The sequence below is a fragment of the Cyanistes caeruleus genome, chromosome 5, assembly GCF_971803275.1.
Source record: "Cyanistes caeruleus chromosome 5, bCyaCae1.hap1.1, whole genome shotgun sequence".
In the NCBI taxonomy this organism is placed as follows: domain Eukaryota; kingdom Metazoa; phylum Chordata; class Aves; order Passeriformes; family Paridae; genus Cyanistes; species Cyanistes caeruleus.
In genome coordinates, this window is record NC_141705.1 from 48,528,193 (window position 1) to 48,555,886 (window position 27,694).

At 39.0% G+C, this 27,694-nt stretch overlaps 1 protein-coding gene and 1 long non-coding RNA gene across 13 annotated transcripts in view; one reads left to right on the plus strand and one right to left on the minus strand.

The window, feature by feature from the left end:
• Positions 1–8,873: 8,873 nt before the first annotated feature.
• Positions 8,874–11,401, minus strand: LOC147653092 (uncharacterized). Its single transcript, XR_015286677.1, has 2 exons — positions 11,174–11,401; positions 8,874–11,095 (listed from the first exon to the last, which is right to left on the minus strand). It is a non-coding gene; the product is annotated as an uncharacterized LOC147653092 (long non-coding RNA).
• Positions 11,272–27,694, plus strand: part of MANBA (mannosidase beta) — a 44,786-nt gene continuing 28,363 nt past the window's right edge. For 3 of the 12 annotated variants that reach the window (XM_086888347.1, XM_023924668.2, XM_086888349.1), the window contains exons 1-6: positions 11,334–11,749; positions 19,529–19,623; positions 20,186–20,291; positions 22,172–22,342; positions 24,934–25,057; positions 27,467–27,642. In XM_086888347.1, the coding sequence (XP_086744473.1) occupies positions 11,567–11,749; positions 19,529–19,623; positions 20,186–20,291; positions 22,172–22,342; positions 24,934–25,057; positions 27,467–27,642 (855 nt within the window). In that variant the 5' untranslated portion in view covers positions 11,334–11,566. Of the gene's footprint in view, positions 12,613–14,338; positions 18,641–18,673; positions 18,913–19,528; positions 19,624–20,145; positions 20,292–22,171; positions 22,343–24,933; positions 25,058–27,466; positions 27,643–27,694 lie in introns of all 12 variants that reach the window. The other 9 variants (XM_086888350.1, XM_086888353.1, XM_086888351.1 and 6 more) reach the window with 7 other exon arrangements.

Here is a 27,694-nt window from a genome sequence, read left to right on the forward strand (position 1 = left end):
TCAGTCCTGTCTGGTGCAGGCTTCCTGCAGGAGTCACATTTGGGCTTCCTGTTCAAGCAGGGAAGCAAGGGGAGGAGCTGGTAGACAAGAGCTAATACGGACAAAGTGAAGAATTCTAAGACTTGTCAAAAAAAACCTCCAAAAAACCAACAATTTTTTTTTTTTTTTCCCAGTGAGTACCTACCAAAACCCCAGGTACTCTAAAAACTACATAGTGGATCTTGGTTCCTGTAGAACACAGGGAGGATGGAAAAATTTCCATTTGAACTTGATGTAAAAAATCAAGGTTTTGGAAACGTGAGTTGTCCTGTCCTGCTGTGGTAAATTTTTTTTTTTTTTGTCATGATAAATGCTGTGATAATAGCTTCAGAGGGGTCAGCTCCATACTAGAAAACTTGTATTAAACAAAATCTATCTATTTTAATGACTTTTATTTGTGAGTATAGAGAACAAAATGTCAAGACATATAACAGGGAAAGAAACTACAGTGTTCTTCAATATTTAAGATTGATTGCTGTGTTTAATTGGGGTTTGAATTTACCAACATGATTGCAGTCAGTTTGTTGAAGTTTCACTTGGAAAACTTTGAGTGGTTTTAAGCACAAAAAAGTATTTTTGGGATGCAGGAAAAACTTGATCTGTAGTATTGTCTGGGGATTTTTCTGGTTTTTCTGTCTTCTGATGCACACAGCATCTGTTTTTGTTATAAAATGAGTACACACACGTTTTCGCATGCTTGAGTAAAAACATTCTACTCAGTTGCACTGTGCCGTAGTTCTTATATTAAGATTACAGATGCTAACTTTTTATGACAAGTCTGGCTTTAAGCAGACCACAGCAGCAAGCTTTGGTTGCTTTGGATGTATGGAACTACAATGATTAAAAAGACAACCAGTTAGTTGATGGGTGTGCAGATGTACAGTATGGGTCCTGTTAGACTGAATAGTTGCCTATGTAGAAAGGAGTTTGCATTAATTAGCAGGTAACACAAGGATTTAAACACAGCCAGAAATGGTCTAACTCCATTGTATTATTTTTTGCAGCCTCCCTTCAATTTTTTTTCCCCTCTAGTAATTTTATTTCAAACTCCTACTGCTTTAAAAAAGTGTTTTAACAGGCATTATCATCTGAAGCAGGTATTTTAGGTCCAGCAATGTGGCTGGTGATTCAGAAGTCTTCAGTCTGCATATCCCCAGTAAAACTTAAAGCATAGTTGGGATTCAGCTGAGGATTTCTTGCTCTGTTTATAGCTGTCCAAGAAATATTAGTTGTTTTTCCCTGATTCATTTGTAGTTTCATACATGCAAATGAAGCTGAGACAAAACCCTCTTTATTTAAATTAAACAAATCAGCAATAGAACAATGGAATGAGATAATGCATGATCAATAAAGGATCTTAAGGTATAAAGGTTGTTTTACTAAAAACACAGACTATACTAATTCCTTCAAATGTAAAAACAAACATGGTTGGATTTATCTGCATTCTTTGGTTCTTGGTGTGGTTGAATGGATGGTATTTTACCCCAGTACCTTTAATATAAATATAAAATAGGTATAAATTGAAGAACAGCTTGATTCAGATCATGATAGGCAATTGCATATTTTAAAAGGTAGGTGGAATTGTGTCTAAAATACTTTAAAGTATTAGGCTGAGGTCTTGTATTTTGGCAACAGTGCAGGACCAATGCAGAGAAAGTATGGGAAAATAGGAACAAAACTGGGTAAATAAATGATGTAAAGGGAAGGTACAGAAGGTAAAGATAAGCAGCCCGTATTACTGTGAAGTGAAAATGGGCTGCTGTCAATTCATGTATTCTAGTATAAAAGCAGCAGGTTTCAAAATTATTTGGAATTAGAGTGTTGATAAATTAAAATTTTAAGTATCTATTTTAGCCTGATGTAGAATAGCAATTCAGAATAACCCTGAACTGGAAAACCAGCTCAGAGTGTAGACAGATAAGCTCTTGGAGGTGTGTGTAGTGTAGAACAGTTTGTAAACTGGTGTTTGTGATGGTTTACCTGATGCCCAAAAACTGACTTAGCATGCTTGGTTAATGCAGCAGTAAATTCTGCAGTAACTTTGGTCTGCTGTGCATTTATAAGCAAGCACTCAGTCTTCTGCAGGGGTAGTTCAAAGTTGTCAGTGTCTTTTTTTCTGTACTGCAGTGGTTGGTTTAATACCAATCAGTTGTGGGGGAAAGAGTTTAGTAGCTTCCAGATAAGCAGGAGTAAGGGCTGTAACTATTTCTAGAGCAGCTGTCTGCCTCGGGTAGGTTAGAAGAGGTGACAGGCATAATCTTCACAGTGATGGGTGCCAGAAGTGAAACACTGAATTTGATAGGACAGCTCTGTAAAGTAATACTTGAAAAATTCTCCAGTAAACATCCTTCTTTGCCCAAAATAGCTTTTGTTTGTTTGGGGTGTTTTTGCCTGTGTATTAGAAGTATTGGTGAGACTTCAGTATCTTCTTCAAACAGTGAAGGATTTTAATTCATGATGGGACAAAGCTTTATCAGGATACACAATTGATCAGAATATATTGATTTTCAACAACTTCTAGTACTGATCTTTGATCACTGGGGTGGTTTCTGTGCTCTGAAAGAGTAGGCTCCTCTCTTTAAATGTTTTCTGTTGAGATTGGTTCCCCTTCAGGAGCTTCAAACAGAAATAATCAAGCTCTGTAATTAGGAGTTCTTAGGTTTGGCAGATTAGGTAATTCTGGCTTTTGCCTAAACTTCATTAATCTTCCTATTAACTGTGAGACTTAATGTGTAGAGTATGAACAGTTGCTTAGAAGTTGGTGATACAATGTTATCCTCATGGGAGGAATGCTAGCTGTAGAGCTGGATAGCTGGTTTTGTTCCAGCTGCTTTGGCAGGCAAGAGTTGTGCAGAAAGAATTTCAAAATGCTTTTATTTTTATCAGGGATGGGAATTCTGACTTAAGTTAAGTCTCATGTGATTATCTCATCTCTCATGTTTCATTAGAGGCAATGCAAAAATTAAGCTGTAAACTGTGTTTTGAAGAGCTGCCTAACAGGTGATCTCTTAGAAAGCATTTGTAGACACTGAGTATGGTAGTTTGATGTATGCTGAGGAGATGCCTGTGCTTGTTTGTAAATTAAGCCTGTTTTGTTTTTTTCCTCTCTGGCCAGGTAAGCCTCAACACTTCTTATCTTACAGTCTTTCTTGCAAGTCAGAAATGAAACTGTTCAGTCATGAGTCCTGGGGATTATTTTTTTGTTCTGTTTGTTTTGTTTTGTAGGGTATTGGGATTTTCTAGAGAATGTTCTGGAACAAAACTTTATGCTGAAAGTGAAACTCTAGTCCTCTTTAGATCTAAAAGAGGAATTGCAATTTGCAGCCTTACATATAGAACTTAGTGTGTCTGTAATCCCTTCTTCCTGGCAAATTTTTGAAGGTAAATAGCGAAGATCTGTCATAGCTCTGGCAATGATCAATGTTCAGTGAAAAGCTGTTAATTCTTTGGGGAAAGATACTCTTGCTCGAACAAGATTTGCAGATTACTTGCTGTGGTATGAATCCTGCTCTGACAGTGAATGCTGAAAATGAATTCACAGATACCTCAGTAATTGAAGGATCTGTTCAATATAACCATTATTTTATTCTTTTTCCTACTGGAAGATTTGGAATGCTCTTGTTGGGGTAAGAAAGAGGTCCAGATCTCTTCATAAGGTTCTCGATTATGTGTCTGTACTCAGAAGAACATTAAGGAGAGGATCACTGTTAGTGATTGTAGGAGTTCTCAGGTAACAAACCTAGTGGAACATGGCAGTGATATTTTTCTAGAATGGATTAGTGCTGGATGAAGAATTTAATTTGGTATTTGGGACTGAGTGGTGGTCACTCTGTGTCTGTGAAGACTTAAAGTACTATACCTCTCAAGCATGTCTGTCTGGTCTAAGCTCAGTAACAAAATGCCAGAGCACAAGTGCAGATGATGGGTCTAACCAGCATTAAGTGGTAGAACTTGTGTAAGCAAATAGTGATTCCCTGGTTTTATTGGTTGGTTGTACTAACTGCTCTGTTTTTACATTTTGAGTTGTATTTCATGGGGATATCTCTTGAGTTCTTGTTTACAGCATGATTTATGTTTCCTGAGAATCCATTCCAAATTCATTGAAAGCAGCACTTCCAGGCATCATCCCACAGTCACAAGCAATTGAAGTAGAGAGGAGGTAGGTAGATGGCTGCTCCCTAACTTAGCTCTTTGTGTCCTCTCCTACTTCATATGTGCTGCACTTCACACAAAAAATTACTATTTGGGTGCACAGGATGTGAATTTTCATACCCATAACTTATTTATTTGTAAACTGAGAAAAAAACATTCTTTTTGGCCTATCTATAAATGATATGAGAAAAGCTTTGAGAAATGCAGGTAACTCTGAATCATATTTTTGCACATGATATTCTTTCCAATACTGATAAGAATGATATTCCAAATTTTCTGCATGAAAACATGGAAAGACATGTTTGTGGAAAAACATTGAGCAGGTACCTCGAAATTTTTGGATGCAAAATTTTAACTTGAAGCAGCCTTTTTTGTTTGTTGGTTTGGTTTTTTGTTTTTGTTTTTTTGTGTGTGTTGTTTTGTTTTGTTTTTTAGTGTGACTGAAGTGACATCCTAATATCTTATGCATGCATTTTGCTGTGCTTTATGAGGGGTGGGAGGGGAGAAAAAAAGGAAGGTGAAAAGAGAAGTTGCCCTTTGCTGTTCAACTGAAGCTACATCTCTGGTTCCCAGGGCAGGAGACCAGATACAGACATAGGTTAGAGCTGACCAATCAACCTTCCTAAACTTGTTCTCTTTTCCACAGACACCCTGCCACATTTCTCTTCACCCTTTAGAGACCTGAACTTGTTTTTCCCATGTACACTTGCCCGGCTAGATAGGGCTTCTCTGTTGCCTTCCCTGATCTGATGGGGAATGTCTTTCATGTGACTTAGCTAGGCAGTGCCTGGAGACTCTGAATGCTTCCCATTTACAAGCTGGTATTTTATACAATTGCTAGGGTGAGTAATGCCTCTTGAAGTGCAAAGAATGAAAAGGGGAAGGGGTGGAAAAAACTTTTACTTTATCACTGCAGTAGTTCTAATGAGGAAGTGAGCTTGTAAAAATAATGAAAAAAAATAGATTAAGAAACTTCCTTAGGTTTTTAAGTTATGCAAGTACAGGTAAAACAAAGGTCAGGTATGTATTAAGATTAGGAATCTAGAGTGCAGGTATCCAGAGCCAGAGTGAAGGGTGAAAGCTCAGTGTTGTAAGGGTCAGTGAGGTTTTAAAAAGAAGTTCCCATGAAGCATATGCTGACACATACATCATGAATAATTTAGGGTGTGGACAGAGGAGAGGGCAGCCAGCTGTACTTAATGAGCCAGCTGCAGCAAACTGATAAGCTCTTCTCAAAGAGTTCTGCTGGGAGGAAGTAGCAGTAATAGTTGGTGGTTACAAGATTATGGGTCATTGCCGGGAAGCTGTAAGAATAAACAGTGGATCAGCATCCTTGGTAATGAGAGAACACAACAAAAGAGGTCTTGAAAAGCCTCCAAGTTCAAGCTGCCAGCAAGATGTTCACTAAACAATGAGTGACTTTCTAGTCATGCAGTGGCTTTCTTACATGAGCATTTAGCTGTCCACTGCTAACTGTGAAGGCAGGAGGTGGCAGGAGAAGCTTAGTTGTACACTTCATGTGTCTGACCAGATACGGAAGACTCCAAAGTGATTATTGTGGAAAAAGCTGTCAGATTGCTAGGCATAATGAAGTATGAATACTTCATTAAAGTGAATTGCCTAAAATATCTTTTTAAAATAGTTTTAAGTATCTTTTTGATGTGATTGAAATTCCTCAGGGCATTTCCAGGCCTTTAAAACTGTATTTGTCAGTATGACCACTGTTGATAAACTGTACTGAAAATATGCTGAGAGAATCAGCATAATAGAATTGATTCTTCATTGATAGATAAGTACTCAAGATAATTTTGTGTCTTGAACCTTCTAAGTGCTTACTAACCTGGAGTCATGATAGCTTTGTGTGGTGAAGAAACCCTTTCACAGGAAAGCAGCTGTACCTTTGGAAATGATTGTTTGCTGAATGCTGTTTATTTTCATAATATGTAAAAAGTGCCAAAAGCTTAGGTGGCTGTTCACTGTTCAACACATTAATTAAAACTTTAAATACCTTCAGAATATTGTGGCACTTCTGTGAAATGTTCTGTAGACATCATAATGTATGCTGAGTATTTTATGCAGAGGTGTAATTGATGTTAGTGTATCTTTGTCCTTTCATTAGATATATATTAGTTTAGACAAGCTGAAGATCTTTGCTCTTGCTGAAACAATCTCGGAAGAGGTTGATTCCAGGCAGTGATCTCTTGTGGTTTTTAGAATCTCTAAAGGCTGCTGTTGCCTTTGTGCTTATGTATAGTCCTTACGTTGAGAAGAGTTCTTCCATGGAAGAGTGACATCTGTAGCAGCAATCAAAGGCATAGGGACTAATCTGAGCAGCAGATTATTTGGATCCACTGGGCTGAGAATTCTGCTGTGACCAAAATGTGAGTGAGTAGTATTTTAGCCATGGCGACTCCCTGAAGGGGTCCTTCTTTCACCAAGGACTGAGCTGAAGAGACAGGGTTCTTTTCAGATCCCTAAGGCTCTTTTAAAAATGTTTCCTGCCATAAAACCACTGCCTACCTTCCCTTCTTTCAGTGCAAATACCAGAATGTTAAAATTCTGACTAGTACCAAAACAAGAAATCTAGTCAGTATGAGAAGGTATGAGGAAATGGAATGAAGGTGTATTAGGGATGTTCAGATTGGACATTAGGGAAAGGTTCTTTACTGAGTGGATGGTCCGTCACTGGAATAGGCTCTCCTGCAGAATGGTCACAGCATCAAGCCTGACTGAGTTCATAAAACATCTGGATGTTACTCTTAGTCATATGGTTTAGTTTTATTCAGTCCCGCACGGACAAGAGAGTTGGACTTCTGATGATCCTTATGAGTCCCAATCTGGGATATTTTGTGACCCTCCCAGTAGTCTTTGTATACTGCAGTAGTCCTTTCCTTTTTGTTGCCATGAGAATCAAGCACATAATGTTTTTAACAGATGGGTGTATATATAAAGTAGTATTTTTAGTGCTGTTTATGTATGAAGTAATTTGGGGGAAAAAAAAATAGAACCCATATTAAAGTATGCCTGTTTCATAAATGTGCATGAGTCAATTTCTGCAAGTCTTACTCCAGCGACATTTGTACCAGTGCAGCAGGTGATAGGGCATGCAGCATCTTGGGCTGCATGACGATGTAGCTCTGTTATGTAAAAGGTTTTTCACTAGAATCATTCAGACAAGTGGGTATTTTTTCCTGTGTAGCCATGCTCTTGGCTTGTGCTGTTGCCTAAGTGGGGCTTGAGTTGATTCAGTGAGGACTTTGTTGATTAAGAATTCTGGAAATTCTTATACATGATGAAATAATCATTAATCTTTCAAGAGGGGGGAAAAAAAGTCTTCTCAAGTACCCACAACTTTCAGTAAAGTTATTTTGAATATTCCATGGTGCTTCCATTAGAGTGATTTTGGTAGAAGTGAAGAGTTTGTCTTAGTGCTGAAGCCAGGTGTATTAAGCCACACTGAAGGTCTGAGAAACAGAGGTCCTGACCTGCCCCAGTGGTTTGTTTGGGGTCACTTGAATAAGAAAAGAAATGCAGCTCCCAGCTGCTTCAGCAATTCCAAGTCCATTTACTTTTACTCTTCTAGTTTTTCAGCTACAAACTTTTGTTGACATTCTCTTAATACTCACTTGCACAGAAAACATTCATTACAACAGTAGGCTGGATGTATGCTTCATAGGTAGTGTGATCTATCTGGTATGTCTTGCTCTCAGTGGGTAAAGTGCCAAGCACACAGGCTCAAACTTCCTCTCAAACTTCCGTCATGAGGAAAAGAGTTTGCTACCTACAGATACCCACATTTTGAGGGATTTCATTTTGTACATTCAGGGACAAGTTGTCCCTTGTACTGTGGTCACAGATGACTGTATAGTTTTAAGCCTCTAAGAAAGGCTAAGCAACCTGTTTCATAATGTCTGCATTTGTACTGCTTATTTTCTGTAAATTATGAAGAATCAGTATGTTTTAAGTACGTTTTAATGAGAATTGGGGGGGAGCTTGGACAGCACTGTACAAGGTACTGATTTTGCTGCTTACGAAACAAAGGGTAAGTGGCAATGAAAGCGTTACATCATTCTATAAATAGATTAGGATTGTTTCAGAATTGTTTTCAAAATAAAGAGAATAAAAGCTGTGGGAATTCCACCTTCTAAATAACATGATTTTAGAAATCTGGCCATGCTGGCTTTGAAGATCCTTAGGCTTTCTTGTATCTGTTCTATGGAAGTGGTGACCCGACACCTAAATCCTTTGGTTTAAGTGCATCTTAAAGCAAGATGTTATGCAGAGATACAAATACAGGCTTTTGCCCCAGCATGCCTGATGAAGGTAATACTCAAGACATCACCTGTTTTCCTGTTTATGAAATTTAAAAATTATTACATATTTTTTGCTTTTCCCCTTCCATTACAGCATTTGTCCGGAGTAGTAGCTTCCTTTCTACATCGTTATTTTTAATTACTCATGATTGTTAAGTATTGGGTAATTTTGTTCGCTAAGGAAATCCCCTTGCACTGGCCTGCAGACTTTGCCATAATTACAAAAGAAACTTCAGGCCTACCATTCAGATTTTCACTTTGTATTTTACTCATGATAACCTAGTACAAAATTCTCTTCTAGTGCTGCATTAATAGTTTCCTCATCTAAAAGCTATCTTAATTTATTTCCTCATTTTATTTTTAATATCGTTTTGGACGGAGCTCAAGATAAGTACAGAATAATTTTCTTTAGAAATAATTTAGGTATAGTATTTTTAATAATATTTAGAAAGAACATTTAGAATAATTTTCTTTAGAAATCCATAGCTGGAGAGCTCCCTGCATCATATTGTCTTTACTCCAGCATGGAGAGTAACTGTCCTGCACAGTGGTTCTGTTCTGCAGATGCAGTCAGAAAACAGAGGTCTGGAGTTATGTTGAGGAACTGTGGGGCCTTCTTATGGATATTCTGTGCTGCCTGAACATATTTACACATACAAACATGTATACACTAATATTGCTGCATCCGTAGAAAATTCCCTAAGTTAGAGCATCCTTTAGTTGTTTTGCATCTTTGACAAATGGTCTGTGGTGGTGGTATCTGCGGCAGCACACAGGTACCAGAAGAGAGAGGGAGCATGCCCTGATATGGACTGCTGTGAACGCGTGTCCTGTTTGGCTTCAGAGGTGTTTACCTTCAGCAGAAGAATGGTACGGGCTGGACAGGTGGGGGCAGTAACATCTTAAGTACTGCATCCAGATCTGTGAGAACCTCTTTGTTTAAAACCTTTACATGAACTCATGGAACATGGATTTGAAAGTAGCATCAGCCTGTTGTAATGACAGAGATTGCTTAGCATTTGGAAACAAAGGACTTCTGGATTAACATGGCAGAATTTGGGCAGCTACAGTGGAACTGCTCTGAATTTATTCTGATAGAGCCGAAGGCATGGTTTTGCCTTCAGCTTTTTGTCTTAGTTGATGAAGAATATCTGCTTGCAGTATTGTGAAGTAAGAATTGTAATAGCCTCCTAAATTTGTGGTATTTCAGAAGGAGGGTTAATACAGTACATAGTAAAAGAAAGTACTCGGTTTATCTTGTTTTGTGTCTTAAGATTTGAAAAGATTAAACCACAGCCTTTAAAATTCCTATCTTGGAACAGCAAAAATGTCATATGTTTAAAAATACCCTCAAACAAACAAAAAACAAACCCTAAAAAGTGGGACATGAAAATGAGACATGATTTAACTTAATTATAAGCCTTGAACAAGGAAACAGCATGTTCTCAGAATACTTAATTAGAGCATTGTTTTTAGGTTGAGGTTTTTTGATGTGTGTGTTGCTCCAGTCAGTTTTAAGCAGAAAGAATAAAAGGCAAAACACGGGGAAGTGCAGTAAACATTTTGAAATGCAGTTTCCTTCTTACTGGGAACCTATCATGTGACTTGCTGGAAAAGATTTCTTTAAAAAAGAAAAATTGCAATTGTTTTTTGATAGCTGTAAATCTGCTTCTTGAGAAATAATACCCTGTAAGATCTGTCAAGCAGCACTACAATGTTTAAATGGTTTTAGTGTTGTATCAGTGAATTTAAGCAAAGAACACTGAAATGTTTGATTGCCCTTGAAGCATTACTCATCAACAGATGAGGACAGAAACAGAGTAAGGCTTTCTACTATTAATGTATAATCATTTTATACTCTGCACTATTAAAAGAGACAAGATACTAATTTTGACTGAATTCAGCATGCAAAGCCAGTTGGGGTAACTCAGTCTTGGATGATAGCCTTTTTTGGCAATCTCACTAAAAGACAGCTGAGAGTTGAACTGAAATGGGAACGGCATTTCAGTTAGTCAAATGTATTGAATGTGGCTTATTCTGTCTTAAAATTACACACACATGGTAACTTTTAACAGCTAAATTTCTGCATGCCCTTCTGCTGCCCAACACTGTGGGTCCCAGCTACCCCTTTTTGAAGCTGACTGCAGAATTTTTTTATGAGAAGAAAAGATCAGCTACTGTCTTTGAGTCAGTATTTCTCAGATCTGCACCCCCTCTTGTGATCTCAGAGGTGAAAATAATGACTTGTGGCTGGATTGTGTACTTTTTAAACAGAGCATGAAGTACCATGGGTGTTACATCTGGAGAGTAGAGTAGCTAAAATCTTCCATAGAGCTGTTTAAAAATTTGTTGCTTTAATTGCTGCTTTTGGGCTGTGAATGAAGGGATTAACCTAGCAATGGCACATAGGAAAGCTACAGTGTGATTTGAAAACCATACTTCTTGTACGTTCTTCCTTGGGAGCGCTGATGATTCTGTCCTTTCGCAGATGAATTTACTGAATTTTTATAAACAAAAGCCACAGCCCTGCTTTATGAGGAAACCACAGTACTTTGAGCAGTCCATGACGTTTGTTACGGTTTTATATGCCTCTGTAATTTTATGGAAAAAAGAATGTGTAAGTCTGAGGCCATATAAAAGCCTCAGGACTCAAGGGAACCAATACTGACAGAACCCACTGCGGTGTTGCCACAACTCTTCCTCATCCCTTCCGGCCTCCCTGCCGTTTTCTAGAGCTCCGAGTGCATTTGCTGCACCTGAAAGATTCGTAACCGTATTAGAGCTTCTCCTATCACTGTTCCGCCCTGTCTCTTGGAGGCAAAAAGAAACACAGCTCTCCCCTTTGCCGACGTGCTCGGGCAGGGCTGTGAGGCGGCCGGCAGCGCTCCCCGCCCGTTGCCCCTCGCGCTCCGCGGCCGCGCTCAGCGCTGGGCCCGGCCGGCCTCAGGCCCCGCGCGCAGCCGCGCTGCACCGCCCTCAGGAGCGCCGGCGTCCTCCCTCCCCTTCCCTCCCTTCCGTCCTTGCAAGCACCGCCCCAGCTCGCTGCTCCCGCCGCTGTCGCCATGGGCTCTGCTGCGCTGCTGCTGGCGGTGCTGCTGTTGCCGCTGGCGATGGCCGCGGGCGGCCCGGAGGTGCGCAGCCTGCGGGGGAGCTGGCGGCTCCGCAGCGGGAACGGCTCGGTGTCGCTCCGAGCGGAGGTGCCGGGCTGCGTTCATACCGCGCTGCTCCGCCGGGGCCTCATCCAGGTACGGTACTCCGAGAGCCGGGCCCTGGAGCAGCCCTTCCCGCCGTGGGCAGCCCGCCTCGGAGCGGAAAACCCGGCCCCCCAAAACACAGCTCCGTCCCGGCAGCTGCCCGGCCGCTGCAGGCTTGGTTGGCATCGCCGGGGCAGCAGCCAGGCTTCGTTTGGTGGCTGCACTGTCCTCGGTCCCAGGCCGAGGATACAAATGGAAGCTTTTTTGTACGTGAGATTGTGATTTTGATACGTAGCCAGGGTGCTGACACCGGATACCTGTAACACCCTCACAGCATGTAAGTCATGCTTACCTACGCTGGTCTCTCAAAAGAATGAAAAGTTAAACCTATCCTCATAAAGTTTGACTTGTTGATGCAATAAGCTTAGGGATTTCAGGCCATTAAAAAGCTCCTTTAAAACTTGCAGGGAATATCAGAATAGTGGCGATTACACGTATACTCATTCTGCCTGAAGGAAAGTACAGTCTGAAACAGAAGAAGTTAAATTTAAAGGACTGACTCCCGTCTTAAAACTTTGAAGAAGCTTTTCTGCTTCTGTTTGCACTTGCCTCTGTTAAATTTTTAAATTTAAGGAAACACAGCAACCACTTTCTTGCACAAATTTTCAAAACTGCCATGGCAGATGGGTAACAAAGTATTCTAATACTAGCATAAGGTGCCTGTGACTCAGACCTGGCAAGAAACGTGGCAGTAACCGGATGGTTGTTGAAATAAGATGTCTTTTTAAAAGGAAACAAAGAGAATGAAACGTGTACCTGGAACAAGGAAAGAAATAAAACACAGTGAAGTTAACAAAGTAATCTATAAAGGTGATAAACACAGTTCTGTGCTGGAAAATACACTGTTGTATGCTGTAAGTATATTATATTATCACTCCTTTATTGTGGGCCCAGTGGTGCAGTTCCTGTGCATCATTTATTTAAAAAACACATTCCGGATGTACGCATTTTATATTTTCTATTTCTTGGGTTTTATCCTTCAACTTATTACTCTGTTTAAAGTTAGAGAGGTAAAAGGAGAAAGTGACACCCTTTGGGCAGGATAATTTTAGCATTTTCTGTGTTGGCACAGGTTGGGAATCCCGGCACTAATAATAGATTCCAAAGAGTGTCACTGCCAGATACAAAGCATCAACATTGGAAAAAGAAATATGCTGTGAAGGGATAGGCAGCGATCTATGATCATATATTTTAACATCTGTGTGCTAAGTGATGTGACATCTTGGACATTGAGAATGAAGATTTCAGAAGGGCTTTTTTATAGTTTTCAAACGTGCAAGGGGCAGGGAGGCTTTATCTGGCGGATTGGTGATGGCAGCTGTGCTGGTTTCTCTGATGCAAAAGTCTTCAAGGTGAATTGAATGTCTGGGGTGCTTGGCTGTGCTGCAAGAAGGGTGAATAATCATTCAGGAGAAACTGACCAGTGCACTGACTCAGGCACACAAGGCAGTGATGTGAAGAAAGACTCACATTTAACACTCACACGAAGTACACTTACGAAGTGAGAATATGTGATTGCTAATTTAAATGCATTGCTGCAAACTGACTTGTAATTTAGCAGTATATTTGGAAATGAGGATCATGAACTCTCATGTGCCTGGGCAGAATCCCAAGCCTGCACAGAGGCATGAAAGCTTAGTCAGCCAGCTGGGCAGCAGTGGGTGCTTGGCTAATTAAATCGATGATGGTTGGTTGTGGTCACTTAGAACATGTTTACTTGAATACAAGTAAGAACTTGCTCCAAACACGTGCTGGTACAGCTGGGTATGAACCTGCTGTGGACTGGAAGCTGTTGCCACATTGGTGGAGTTGCTGTTGAAGTGCTGAGTTAACCAAAATGGTTCACTAGTGTTGTTGCTTGACCTCTGGGCTGGATCCAGCTGGTGTCTGGCTAGTTCAAGCTCAGAATCAGATAACCTGTTTCTATGTATAGGTGTGTACAGGTAGCTCAAGGCCAGCTTAAACTCATTCTTACTCAGTTTAGCAAAGCTCAGTTTACAGAAAGAAACATTCACACAAATTTGCACCAGGATATCTAAATTGTTTTAAAATCACATTTTTGTTTAAAAGGTGGAATGCAGACCATACCAAAACAGGGAGCAAACTTAGCAGATCTGAAGGCTATTGCGGATGGTGTTAAATGTACTCAATCTGTGTCACCATAGTTGTTGCATTCTGCAAAGCAGCAAGCCTGGGTTGTTTGGAGGGAGTCAGTGACATCATTCATTATTGCAATGTGAGGCTTTGTGCTCCAGAGAGGGACTCAGCTGTTTGTCCTGAGGTTTCTTCACTGTGGTCAATGTGACCAAAGGTTTTCAAGTGCAGCTGCTTAAAATCATGTTCCTATATTGCTATTTGTACAAAAGTATGCACACTGCCCTAATTGTAGAGGCATAGAGCACTGGTTGCTCCATTTTTTCAGAGTTCATTATCTCTGGTAATCAGCCCTATTTCATGTTTCAAGTATAGAAACAGGAGATTTATTATAGACACCTAAATACAAGCTTTGGTCTTAAGTATTTTTTAATTTGCTCCTTTTGCTCTTTGCAATAGAATATATGATCTTTATTCATCTTACAGAGGATGTCACTAGATCGGTAACCCAGCTTGTCATCAAAAGCGGAGATTGATCTGAAAAGCTGTACTGGGAAAGAGGAGAACAAAGCTAGTGGGAACAAAATCACTCTGGATAGCAGGACCCCCTTCCTTCAGCGACCTGGTGAAATCTACATGCTGTTTTTCTGTGTGATTTGCAAGTGGCAAATAGCACTGCATCCTTTGCTTTTGTAACCCTGAGATTTTTCAATGGGTTAGCAACCAAAACAGAAATTTAAAGCAAAGGGGAAGGGCCTATTCCAGCAATGTAGCTTAGTGGGCATCTCACAAGGAGGGGAAGGAGGGCAGCAGGGGTAAGCTGATAAATATTAAGCCTTCAGAATGTGGCTTAGATTGCAAGGCTAGTCTGCACGCAATTTATTTATCATTGTGTGTTTCATTTCAAATTTAGGTCGACGCACAGTCTGGTTTTGCACAGGGATGCTCTGGCTGATTGCGTGTCTGTAGCCTTACTTTAATCTGCTGTGCAGGCCATACACTTGAATTGAAAAACATCTCTCTGATGCTGAGGGTTCATTACACATCTCTCTGGATCCTCTTAGCATTTGTTCTAGAGATATCTTTGCTCTGGCTCATAAAATATACCTTGGAGGGACATGTCTTTCCGAATGTGCCAAATGCACGTGTCTCAAAAAAGGCTCTTGGTGAAGACACTCGAGTTTCCTACCAAAGTATTAGTTTCTTTCATGTTCAATCAGCATAGTTCAAATGCTGGATTAACTATGATAAAAACTTTAGGGCCAAGAGAGTGCATCAGAGTATGTGTTTGGCCTGATTGTTTTAATAACATTTCATTAAGGTACTATATCTCTTACTACTATTTACATGTGAAATTAAAAAATCCACACGAGACATGCACATGGAGAAGGGTAATAGTCACTTGCATAAAGTTTATCACAACTTAGATTTTTTGGAACAAGTCAGGTAACAACTCTATTTGGTATCCTATGGTTCTGTTCAGGTTAGATGGCATTCATTGTTGGAATAGTTGATTATTATATTTTTTCCACTGAAATACAGGTGCTCTGCTCAACTGTGAGAACATATGTGCAAACATTCAAAAGCCTTAGTAAAACTTAGCATAAATATTAAAGGACACTTAAGTTTTTCTTTCAAAAGCTTGTGATGTTGAAAGAGGTAGATTTATAGTGGTCTGTTGAATACATCAGAGTATTCAAGTAATATTAAGCATTACTGTGTTAACCCTTTAGTCATATTTAACCTAGTGTTCTGCTGTGACACATCTTGAACATTGTCAGTGACATTCTGTTTACTGCTTTCTGAGAGTAGCTACTGAAATTTTGTTACTTTAGGAGGAACTTCCAAAACTCATGCTCTGAGAATATGATCATTCACCTTACTACTGTTAGTTCAGCCTGACTTCAAGCTGTGAGAATTATATAAATGTTCTGACTGTCATCACTTGTGATGTCAAGGAGCATGTGGGTATAGATAAGTATATGTTAACTATTTAGCTTTAGTCTGAAGTTGCCCAGAGCAGAATCATTAAACTGTATATCATGAAATATCACTTGCAAATTTTATTTTGGTAATCTGTTACACCATCAGAATTTTCTTATGGTGTACATGATAAAACATCAGCTGAGTTAATTTATGAGAGAAGATCATGCAAGGTGACTTCAAATTAGACCATAACAAAAGCAGTGTAAGGCAAAAAAAATATCTTTATTAAATTTTGTTTTATTACATGCAGATCTTCCACCTGGGTACAGCTGACTGTGTCTGGTATCATTCAGGTGTTTGTACCATGCCCCTCAGAGCTCCTGGAGGGTGCAGGAACCAGGAGGTGTCCCTTCAGTGGGCCAGGGTGTGCCTGGTGCCACTCGGGCTTGGAGCCTCACTCTCATGTGGCCATGTCTCATCCATTTCCTGCCTAACAGGAGAAGCTCTGAGCTTGTATCACCGTAGCTTTTCAATATCCCCTTAAAATCATTGCAAGGAGAAGCTTCCATCTGGGCGCTGGCAGTTCCGTCATTGTAGTGCTGCCAGTGCTTTTGAAGTCCTGCTGGTGTCCTGTCAGCCGACCTGGAAATTGCTTCCTTCTGATGATCTGTAGCAGGGCTTTTAACCTCCTCTTAGGAGGTGATTCGCTGCTTGCATACAGCATGGAGGTTGGGAGCAGGGAACAAACAGGCAGGCGGCTTGAATGCTTCAGATTTTTCTCCCAAATTGCAGGGAGCAGGAAAATGCAAGGCTGTTATGTTCGGTGGGATCTAAAAATAGCTATAGTTTACTCCACCCCTTTATGAATTGCTTCCAGGAACACACTGAGCTGTTGAGCTATTGAGCATGAAGTGTATTTAATAGATGTGCACTCTATTTCCTCCATCTTTCAGTTTCTCCCTGTGCCTTTAAGTGCTTTAAATTTGTCCTTTTTTTGCAAGCACTTTTCTGAGCTAAGCCTTAAATTTTGATGTGAAATGATTCAATGTGGGATGAAATTGTTTCAGAGAAATCAAAAAAATTTGACTTGCATGGTTAGATCTTCCAGCACTCAGAACAGTTGTATTTAATAATGAAATAGTCAATAACCTCACAAGTGTATTGGCAAAGTAATTCTGCTTTCTTAGAGGACTTCGTTGTGATCGTGCATTTCTCCTGAACCTTGACAATTTTTTAAAAGGCATTGCTTGAATGTTGCCAAGACTGATTTTATAACGATCATTTGTGATGGTTAAAATGGTTGACCAGTTATTAGCATTTAACAGCTTTTGTGTGTAATGTATGAGCTGTCTTATTGGTTAAGTAGCAATGATATCAGTAAACTGTTAAGTTTTAGTGAAGGTACCTAAAGCTTCAAGCTCGAGCTGCGAGCTTTCCATGGGTAGGTGCCTGTGAGTCAGAAGGATTGATTAGCACCTTCTGTGACACCTCTTTTAGTAGTCAATGCATTTCTTGAAGTTTGAAGGCTTTACACTAGTAAAGAAGAAAGCTTCTTTAGGAGAAAGGATCTTTGTACATTCTGAGAATTAAACATGCCACTCTGTAAGCTGCTGTAAGAGCCCATTTGGCAATGATTTCTGCCTCTGATAAAATATTCCTGCATTTCTTCTGCTAGTCAACCAGTTCTGTGCTTTCCAGAAGTCAGAACTTTGTTCATTAACATCTCAGTATCTGTGCTTTTGTGGGAGAAATGGTTCAGATTTCTTTTGTGCATCTTACTTTGCTGTTGGTAGTGCATTTGCAACTTTTCCTCACACCTTTTGTTAAATATTTCACACATACAAGTGACAAAGATTGAAATTTAACATGCAAATTTTTCAAAGCATAATGTGAAATAAAATAGTATGTAATGTTAAATACGAATATATATGTATATATAAGATGGTATATAATGTTAAAGCAAAACTCTTGTTAAGAATGTGCTTTTTAAAGTACATATTGTGGGGTTTCATGGTCTCTGACATTTGATGCTTGCCTCTCATTATGTCAGTACAATGATCTCAGTGGAGTTCCTTTTATAAGCCTAAATTTTGCATATTAATATGCATTTCTTGGCTTTAACTTTTGCATCTTAATAAAAGTCTGATATATATTCCCCAAAAGTAATGGAATTAATGTCTTAAAGTTCAGTAATAGTCCTGTAAGCTCATAATGATTTAACTTTCAGAGAATACACAGTATTATCATTGCAGAGCTCACAGTTTTACTCAGGTGACAAGGCTTTTCCATTTTGACTCTTCCCTTGTAGTAAGAAAGTTGATTGATAGAGCATAGCCTGTAGAGGCAAGGTGACACCTTTCCCTCTGGATGAGCCCGAGGAATGATGTTTGTATTGCTGTAGGACTCTGGAAGGGTCTGTGCTGCTGAGGAGAGCGACTTACATATTATGATTTTGTTCTGCTATGCAACTAGGCTTATGTGTTTATTACAGAGCCTGGCCTTGTTAGTTGTCAAACAAATATGAGGTATATTTCTTTCTTTTTCAGAATATTTCAAATCCCAAATGTTGTTACTATGCATACTTGACTTCTGAAATGGAGAGAAAAATTAAGTTCCAGCAAGTAGTGAAATAAAAAAAAGCTGGGCAGATTTTTTTCAGTGTGACTTAGGATATTCAGGGCTGGTAGTTAAGTGTGCTGGTATTGTTAGCACAGTCCTACCAAAGCCAACCCTAACGCAGCCCCTCTCTGGGCTGGGGTTGAGTCATCCCGGCCAGAAGAGATCGGTCTTTGTTTCGGGGCAGCAGCTCGGCCGGAGCGGGGCTGTCAGGCAGGGACCCGGGTACCTGCACTCTGACCTCAGGTGGGACACTGCCTTTCTGCTCTCTGACCTCAGGTGGGACACTGCCTTTCTGCTCTCTGACCTCAGGTGGGACACTGTGTCCCTCTGCTGCCTTTGTGTGAGGTGCGAGGCTGTGGAGTGTCAGGTCCTTTAACCTGGGTGAGGGACATGGTGACCTGCTGTTAGGTAATAAATACAGCATGATGCCAGAAAAACCGAAGATGCAACTTAGACCAACTGTGCCTTCTATTCTTTCTAGGTAGTGTGCTTGAAGGGAGAAAGGCACATTTCGTGTAAGTGCAATACTATTCTCAAAAGTAGGCATTTAGTTTTTTACCAAAACCAAAATTGTGTTGTTTCTCCTTCTCTTTCTCCATCCCTCCACATACAACAGTTTAATTTATCCTTACCACAGCAAGTCTAGCTGACAAGAAACAACTGGATTATTTGCAATAACTTTAAACTAGAGATTTGTTCACTGCTGTCCCTAGAGGCCTAAAATACTATTTCTTTGCCTCTTAAAATCCCATTAGTCTTACTTTCTCCATAATTATGAGGGTGATGATGTTTCTGTTCCTCTCATTAAGTCACAAGCTCTCTGGATTTATTGGTTAATTTCCAGACCAGTAATTTCTTCTGTAAAAACAAATCCTGCTACTTCTAGTTTGGGTGATTATAGCAGACAGGGTTTTGACCTATATAAATAAAGTCAAATAAAAAAAGCTTTGCTTTCACATAAAATTTCAAGGGTGAAAAGGAATATCAGGACTAGCTAACTAAGGTATATATTTCATTTGCAGACTGACTGAAATAAGAAGTGTTCATCTAATGGATATTGTGATGCTTTTTATGTAGTAACACTATTACTAAATAAATCTTGTAATTTTCTTTTTGTTGGTCTGTTGCTAGGATCCATACTATAGATTTAATGATGTGATGTACAGATGGATCTCGCTAGATAACTGGACTTACAGCAGGACGTTCAAAACTCCTTTTGACGTCAGGTATGCAGTAACAATATGTCTAAAATAGTTCTGTGCAGTCTTTCATGCAGAATTGCAAGTTAATCCATCATTTCAAAATCTGCTTAATACTTTTGTATCTGATAAAACAAATTATGCAATTGTGTGCAGATGCAAAGCTGTTGCTACAGAACACTTCAATTGTTGCTTTTTTTCTTTTTTTTAAATTGGTTGTTAAAAATTACTTATGAATTGTCAGCTGAGTAAAAAATAATACTTAGGCTAATTGAAATCCCATTTAATATCTGGTGGGTATGTGAACCTGCTGTGTTCTTGAACATGCTGACTTGAACTACTTCAGCTCTCATCTTAATTTGACTATTTAAAGGTAAAATGTAGCTACACTGAGTCAAATGTTTTTGCAGGTAGCTGAGGCAACTGCTGTTATAATAATATAATTAAGTAATATATTTTTAAAATAAATTATTTTAAAATTATTTAATTTAATGAATTATTTTTTAAAAAATTACATTTTCTGTCTCCTGTCTGTGTTTTTAACTCTAGGTATTCTGACAGTTTTTCACACATATGTTCTCTTCTGTAGAAAGTGGCAGAAAGTGAATTTGGTTTTTGAGGGAGTAGATACAGTAGCACAGATCCTGCTCAACAATGTCACTCTCGGGACAACAGACAACATGTTCAACAGATATGTAAGTAATGTGTTTATTTCTGAAGGTGCTTCTGTGTTTTCTTCAAAGCCCTTTTGTTCTGAGTACTTCCAGTGCATTCAACTACCCACAAAAGTAGGTAGTTGCATGCAGAAAGTGTTGACCTGAGGACTGCATGTGGAATCAGGTAAATGTTAGAAAAGGAAGTGTACTTACCTTTTCACTAGCGACGGGGTCATATGTAGAGGTGAATGTGCCTTGTCCTAAATGAGAGGACCAATGCAAGAGGATCAATTCAGCTAATAATATGTCTTGCTTCTTGGGATCTGTCCCAGCTCTAAGAAAACGTAAGCTTAAATCTGTTTTATTAGCTGTAAATCTGCTTACTAATTGGTATTAGAATGGTTTACATGCCAATACTGCAATGAAAATGCACGTGTTGTAAAGCCTGTGTGTGTTTTCATGCTTTTGGTTTTTAAAGAGGGTGGTTTATTTTTAACATGGTAATTTGGGTAACATTGTCTTGCATTTTTGAGCTTTTCTTATGTCAGTGTGAGAGTATTAATTACAGAATGATCCTGAGAGTGGCAAAAACATTAAAACTAATTTTATAGCTTTAAAATACAAAGTTACTCTGCTGTTACCATAAGGGACAATCCTTACTTTCACCTTAAAAGAATCAAAAAAGCTGAAGAATTAAAGGAAGAATGATACTGGAATAACTGAATCACAAATGAAATCTGGTGTCTCCATATCTCAGCATTTACCATTCTGGCAGGTTTTATTGCAGACACACTGGACTGAGACATAAGACATTCTTCCACCTGGGTCTGTGTGACCTAGGACAAACCACTTAGTTTCTCTTTGACTTAGCTTAACCATCAGTGAAATCAAAAAATTTCGTAGAGCTTTTATGAAATTGTAATTATTTACTGTTTGGAGAGTATCTAAAGTTTTGTCAGTAGCGGGCTCTGTAAAGTTAGGAAGTGGTATTATTTTGTCCATGTTTCTGCAACTTCATTTTGTATCAGATTGTAACAATTCATGCAATGGCCTTCACTGTGAAACCAGAATGTACTGCATTAAATCGAGTTTGGGATTACTGTGACCCAGACTTGTGCCTTGTTCACCTGTTCCACATGGCAACAACATCTGCAGAAAGGACTCTCTGAAGGCTCTGGACTGGGGAATGGTATTTGCTTTCTAATTTCCTGCTATATGCTACAGAAATAAATGATTCTAGCTGGGCTGCTCCCAAACTAGAAAAAATTGCCAAGACTTGGCTTTTCACAAATGTGCGCTCTGAGGAATAAATGAGTATTAGCCATTGGAACCATGTCTTGATAGCACAGAATAATTCTGAAATGGAATATTTCTTCTTTTGTCCAGCCACACTGAAGGGGATTTTGTGACCTGGTGAGGAAGCCCCCAAATACTTCATTTGGAGCTGGCATAGAATGTGTGTCAGCTCAGTGCCTTGTGGTAGATGAGCTGGCAGCACAGTGTGAGCTGGAGGCACTCCTGTATGGAGCAGCTTTCTGAATTGGAATAAGGTGTCTTCCCAAAGATGCAGATGAGTTCTGGATGAGGAGGGAGAGTAAGGATTCTCTTGCTGTCCTTGTCCTTAAAGCAGTTCTGTGTGCAAGCAGAGTGCTGCAGCCTGCAATGAGAGCTTGGTGTGAGGAGAGCGGTTTGCCCAGAAACATCTTTTCCTATCTAGAACATTCCTGTGTAACATTTCTGTGTATTTTCAGTTTACAAAGTAGCTTTTCTTTTCCTTCAAAATCAGAGCACACTGAGACTGTATTTCAAAAGCTTTTGAATAATATATGTATGGTATTAAAATCCCCATGTAATAGTGATTATAAATCTTATATATAAATGTCAGCACTGTAATGGTTTTGTTCTGTGTTTTGTCCTAGAGCTTTGATATTACCAGCGTGATCCAGGAGGTCAATTTTGTTGAAGTCCATTTCTTGTCAGCCATTTTATATGCAGCAGAGCAGAGCAGATGTCACAAAGCACACAGCATCCCCCCGGCGTGCCCTCCACCTGTGCAGAAAGGAGAGTGCCATGTTAATTTCATCAGAAAGGTAGGGGCAGAACTGTCTCTGGCTTCAGGCTGGGGAAGAGGAATGCACCACAAACTGTCCTACCAATACTGTAGTTGTATTCTGAAACCTGCAATGTTGTTTTATAAGTAGGGCATATTTTTCATTGCAGCTTCCTTCTCCCATCCCCCTAGAAACCCATAATCTTGTATGTTGACACTACAAGAGGCATGAGAAGGCCAGGCTTCTTATCTAAGTGATAAGAATGTTTAAAAGGCTGTTTTCATCAAAGAGTCAGCAAGGAGACTTGCTACTAAGAGGGCAGGATAGCACTGGGAAATGTGTAATCATTACATTTTGATCCACTGGGTGGGTTTAGCAATGTATGCAGACAAAAGAGTTCACTGTTGCAAATACCAGTCTGTATTGCCAAGGCTGTAAAAAATCTCATCCAAGTAGCTTTGTGTTTGCTGTTGCTCATGTGCTGTGCTGTTTATACTGGGAAGCTCTGGCATGTCCCAAGAAGTGTTAGTTATCTAATAAGGGACCTGTTCTCATCTTATTAGTGTTGTGAAGTGTGACATATATGTACATATTCAATGAAAACACCAGAGAAATATAGATGAGTGAAACTTAGGAACTTTGATTTAAGATATGGCTTCTTTGCTGTTAAAACTTAACTCAGGACAAGCTATCATTTGAGTAACCTCTCGTGTATTTCTGATAGCTTTGCAGCAGATAGAGGCAATGTCTAGATGATCTTATTTTCTAATTTCTTTTTTTGGGTGTTTTTGCACATTTGCCTCCACTTAAATGCCTTTCTTGTTAATTATTTTCAAACTTTCTGATAAAGTCCTTCTAGAGGCTCCCCAAAAAATGACTAGGATCTTGTAAATTTAAACCTGGATATAATTTCCTTTAAAATTCATTAATGTAAACATGGACTCCATGTTGTCCTGGAAAGATCCTTTAGGATTAAGATGCTGTCTTTATTTCTGCTTGCTGCTAATTTTATTTTCTCTGCATTTTAGAAAGTTTATTCATTCTTCTGAGTGCACTGTGTTTCTCAGAAATCAGTGCAAGGAGAGTCTTGGAAAAGACATGAAATGATTTTATGCTTCACTGAACTATACCTTTAAATTTGTAGGAAAATAGTGCTTTTTCCTTAAATTAGTTTTTTGACTGTACTTGGAAGCTGCTCCAGAAATTTCCAGAAACATTTTGAGTTCCAAGTATATGGCAACAATGGCAGCTATGTCACATTTAAAAGTAAACAAACGTGCTAGGTCATTGCTATAAACTGGCTGCTTCCCATCTGAAAGTAATGGAGAGCTGTTTACACATTTCAGGTGCAGTATTAAGTGCAGTAAACTTATCTAAATCTGAGTAGGAGTTTGTGGCAGAACAGAAACCTGTCACTGCCAATGAACTCCAGTGATACAGGCATATTGTCCTTGTGACATACTGTTTCTGATAGCAGTTTCTGCAGTATCTTCAGTGAAACCTGCCAATCTGTCAGTGATTAATTTATTTTTATAAAGGCAAAATGACTTTCAATTGGACATGTTTTCTAAGAATACGTTATCCCTAGTTTTCTGTTTGAAATAGGTGCAGTGTTTGCTTCCTGGAAGGCTCTTTTGCAATTTGATAGACAGGGAGGCTGACTGGCAACGCAAGGGATAGGCCAGGCTTGTGCAATGTGGTTTGCCCAAATTAGTATGCCTTGGCTGTAAGTTATTAGTCTCTAAATTTAGAACTGTGTGTCACTGTACAAGACTTGAGGAGATCTATTGTATTTGCTTTGGGGGCTGGGGCTGTGTGAAACTTGGAGGGCAGCTGAATAGATGTTGTCAAGGGATTTGTTAAGTAGAGGTCTGACCAGGTTTGGAAACAGCTAAATGGAAATTAGTGTACTGATCTCTGCCTGAGCAGCATTTTATAATTCTGACAGTTATTCTGATGTTAGTACCAGAACTAAGCTACCTCTCAACCATGTTTTTGTTCTCTTTGTTTTTGTATAAGAGAACCATAAAAAGGGGAGAAACAGTGAACATGACTGAACTACACAAATACACATATCCATTTATTTCCTTGTATTAATTACTCTGTGCTGTTAAAACTAAAAATAGGAGACAAACTGTTTCATATATGATTTTTTAATTTGATACTGTTCTTCTAGAATGCTGTAGCATTCCTAACTGTCAGTTTTCTGCTTAGTTTGTCATTTAGGTATACAATTAAATCCTGACATTACAAACTAAGATAATTCACAGCTGAACTGAGAGTAATCTCCTGTATTGTTTTTTTTTGATTTTTACTGTTTGGGGTTTTGTTGGCATTTTTTAAAGTGGTATGCTAAGTATTGTTTTGTTCTTTCGGTAATACAAAATTTCTATGTACGTGGATGTTTAATACAAAATTTAATTTTTTATATAATACAAGTAGTAGCAGCAAAGTTTTGGTTGAGAAGTAAGAAAGAAATACTGTAGGCTCTTCTGGGTTTATGGAAACCGGAAAAATTCTTTCAGTGGATTGTCAATATTTTATTCCCAGATAGCAAATGTCTTTTATTTCTGGCACAGCATCAATGTGTGAAAAACAGGCAGTTGTAACATGATCATTCTGTTTTCTAGGAGCAATGTTCATTTAGTTGGGATTGGGGCCCTTCTTTTCCCACTCAAGGAATCTGGAAAGATGTTAGGATTGAGGCCTATAACTATTATCACCTGATTTACTTTTCTGTCACTCCTTTCTTTGGTAAGTATGTTGTTTCTTCTTTTTATTGGTTTCACCTTTAGAATACAAACCATTTATTGTTAAGCCAAATTAACTGTCAGTTTAGGAAATGCTCTATGGGCTTTTTATGACTTTGTGTGTAGCACTTTCCACAGCACACCTTTATTATGTATTGAAACAGTACTTCAGTATAAACAATACCTGTTGAAAATGTTAGAATTCAGAATCCTTTTTGCTTAAAATCCCCAAATAGCTGCAAAAATAAATGTAGTATAATTGAGATTAGCACCTGTTCTCCGGTTTTGGAAAATTTCCTTTCTATTGGCATGTGTCTTCACTAAGACTCCTTGTAAATATGTCTTATTTTTGTCTCACTTTCATTTAAAACGAAGGCAAAGCTGCTATGGGAATTTGGTTTTGTGTTGGAAGGAGAAATGCACAGTGAGCAGAGTTCGAAGAGTGCTGAGTTCTCAGGACACAACATGCAGTCTGAGAGAGAAAAACAGTTGTGCTATGCAAGGATAATTGTTAAAGCTGCTATTGGAGAGGATAACCTCCTGCATTCTTGCTACCTAACCTGCCAAACCAGTTTCCTCTCTCGAAGTGGTTTCTGATTTTCCTCTCCTTTGTCCTGAAGATCATTGCAGCTGTGCAAAAGCAGTTAATTTTCCCTTGAAACTTTCTGCAAATGGTGACATGCCCTGTTGTAGACCACCCACATGCTTTTTTTCCACTGCCTGTTGATCCCAGTCTTCAGTGAAGTAAAGGCTAGCACGTGGGTCCTCTGCACTGGGGTTATTTGTTGTGTATGAATAAAAGAGGAAGACATCACGCCACGGCTGCTTTTAAAGCATCCTGAAGTAGCTGCAGGTCTTAGCTAGAATTAACTAATGACTGGAATTTCCATGGAAAGCCCCAGCACAAACCGTGTGCTTTCTAAAATTTAGTTACAGTAAAAATCTTTTCTGGTCCCTTCCACATTCCCACAATTCCCCCTTCTAGTAGGTAAAGTCTTGCCCTCTGGATAAGTGGAGAGAGCAAACTTCTTTTATTCAGCAGAGTGGCTTGGAACCAGAACATAAGCTTATTAGTATTCAAACTTAATAACATTTGAAAGAGTAAATGAACAACCTAAATTTAAGCTGCATATGTACTTTTATCGTTCATCAGATTTAGTGTCATAGCCTTTGGACACTGAGTCTGTAAAAGATTCATTTTTCTTGGTTTCTCTGCCTAGATCCCACAGTTCATGCAGTTAAGAATGGGTTGTAATTTCTATATGCTTTGTAAGGGAGGAAAAATGCACTGTAATGTCTAACTGTTGTAGGTGGGTACTTTTTAACCATTTCCACATTTCAGACAATTGGTCTTCACTGGGTAATGCTGGGTTTAATATAAACTTGGGAACTCAATCATTGCTCTTCATTCTATGAAAACAGTGAAAATCACACCATAGCTGAATGCAATTCTTTGTTTTTTTGGAGTAAGCTTTCTTTCTCTTGTGGAGGAAGGAGAGCTAGACTATATAACAAGACTACGTAAATGAAAAAAGCAAGTAAGTTATTAGTAGTTTGGGTATACAAAATGTGCATTAGTTCTAGTTCTCCTTGTTTTCTGTTTTATTTGCTTTTGCTTATATGTTAATCTTTAATATTTGAAGTATAGGATTAGCCAGGCTATGTTAGTAACTAGGCAATTCAATTGCTGAAGTTAGTGGGAAATTTACACATAGATCTTGAGTACCCTTGACCCTGGCTCTCCTTATACAGTAAGCTCTGTAAAAGAGAGGATGCTCTGTGGTAACTTCAGAGAGATCTCAGAGAAGTCATTAACTTGTTTCTTTCACAACACATGGGTGGAAGAAGGGACATAAAGATATAGCCCATCAAGTCTAGACACAGTAGGCCAAATTCATCCGCAGTGTAGCTCCATTCATTCTGTCCAGTGAGTCTGGGATGAATTCAGCTCGTTTTCTGTTAATACTGTTTTTGTTTCATTGACAAAAGTGATTGTACTGGCTTGTGATTACAATCTTTCCCAAAGAGTACCATGTTCATATGAGTGCTGACTAAAAGCAAATACAATGTCTATAGGAATTGGTGGGAAAAAATTCCTTCCTAATGAAGTGACTGGTTTCAAGGTCTCTGACTTTTGTACAGAACTCTGAAAAAAAAGCTTGGATGGCTTTGAATTAAAAAAAGAATTAAGAAACATAAATCATACTGCATTTTTCTCTTCCATTGGACTTAGATGTCAAAACACACTAAATAAGCAGATTAACTATGTAGGCTGGTTCAGACACAGCCTGAAAATTGTTAAATTTAATCTTAGGAATTGGAATTTTTTCTTAAATAAAAGATCATGTTAACTAGTAGCTATATAAACATAATTCTTAAATTCCTTTTTTTTTTTTTCTCCCCATTCACTTAGTAAAGAGTGCTCAGCAGTGGTGTCTTGAAGTTGAATCTATTTTTGATGTAGTCAGCTTTAAGCCAATTGCAGGTCTTGTGACTGTGAACATTCCCAAGTTACAAACACAGCAAACATTTAGTGTGAAGCTTCAACCTGGAGAAGGCAGCATTGTGCTGCCTGTAAACATCAACAAGGTAAGGAGGTATGTGTAGAAAGCTGATTCAGCTACAAAATGTTTCCCCTGGT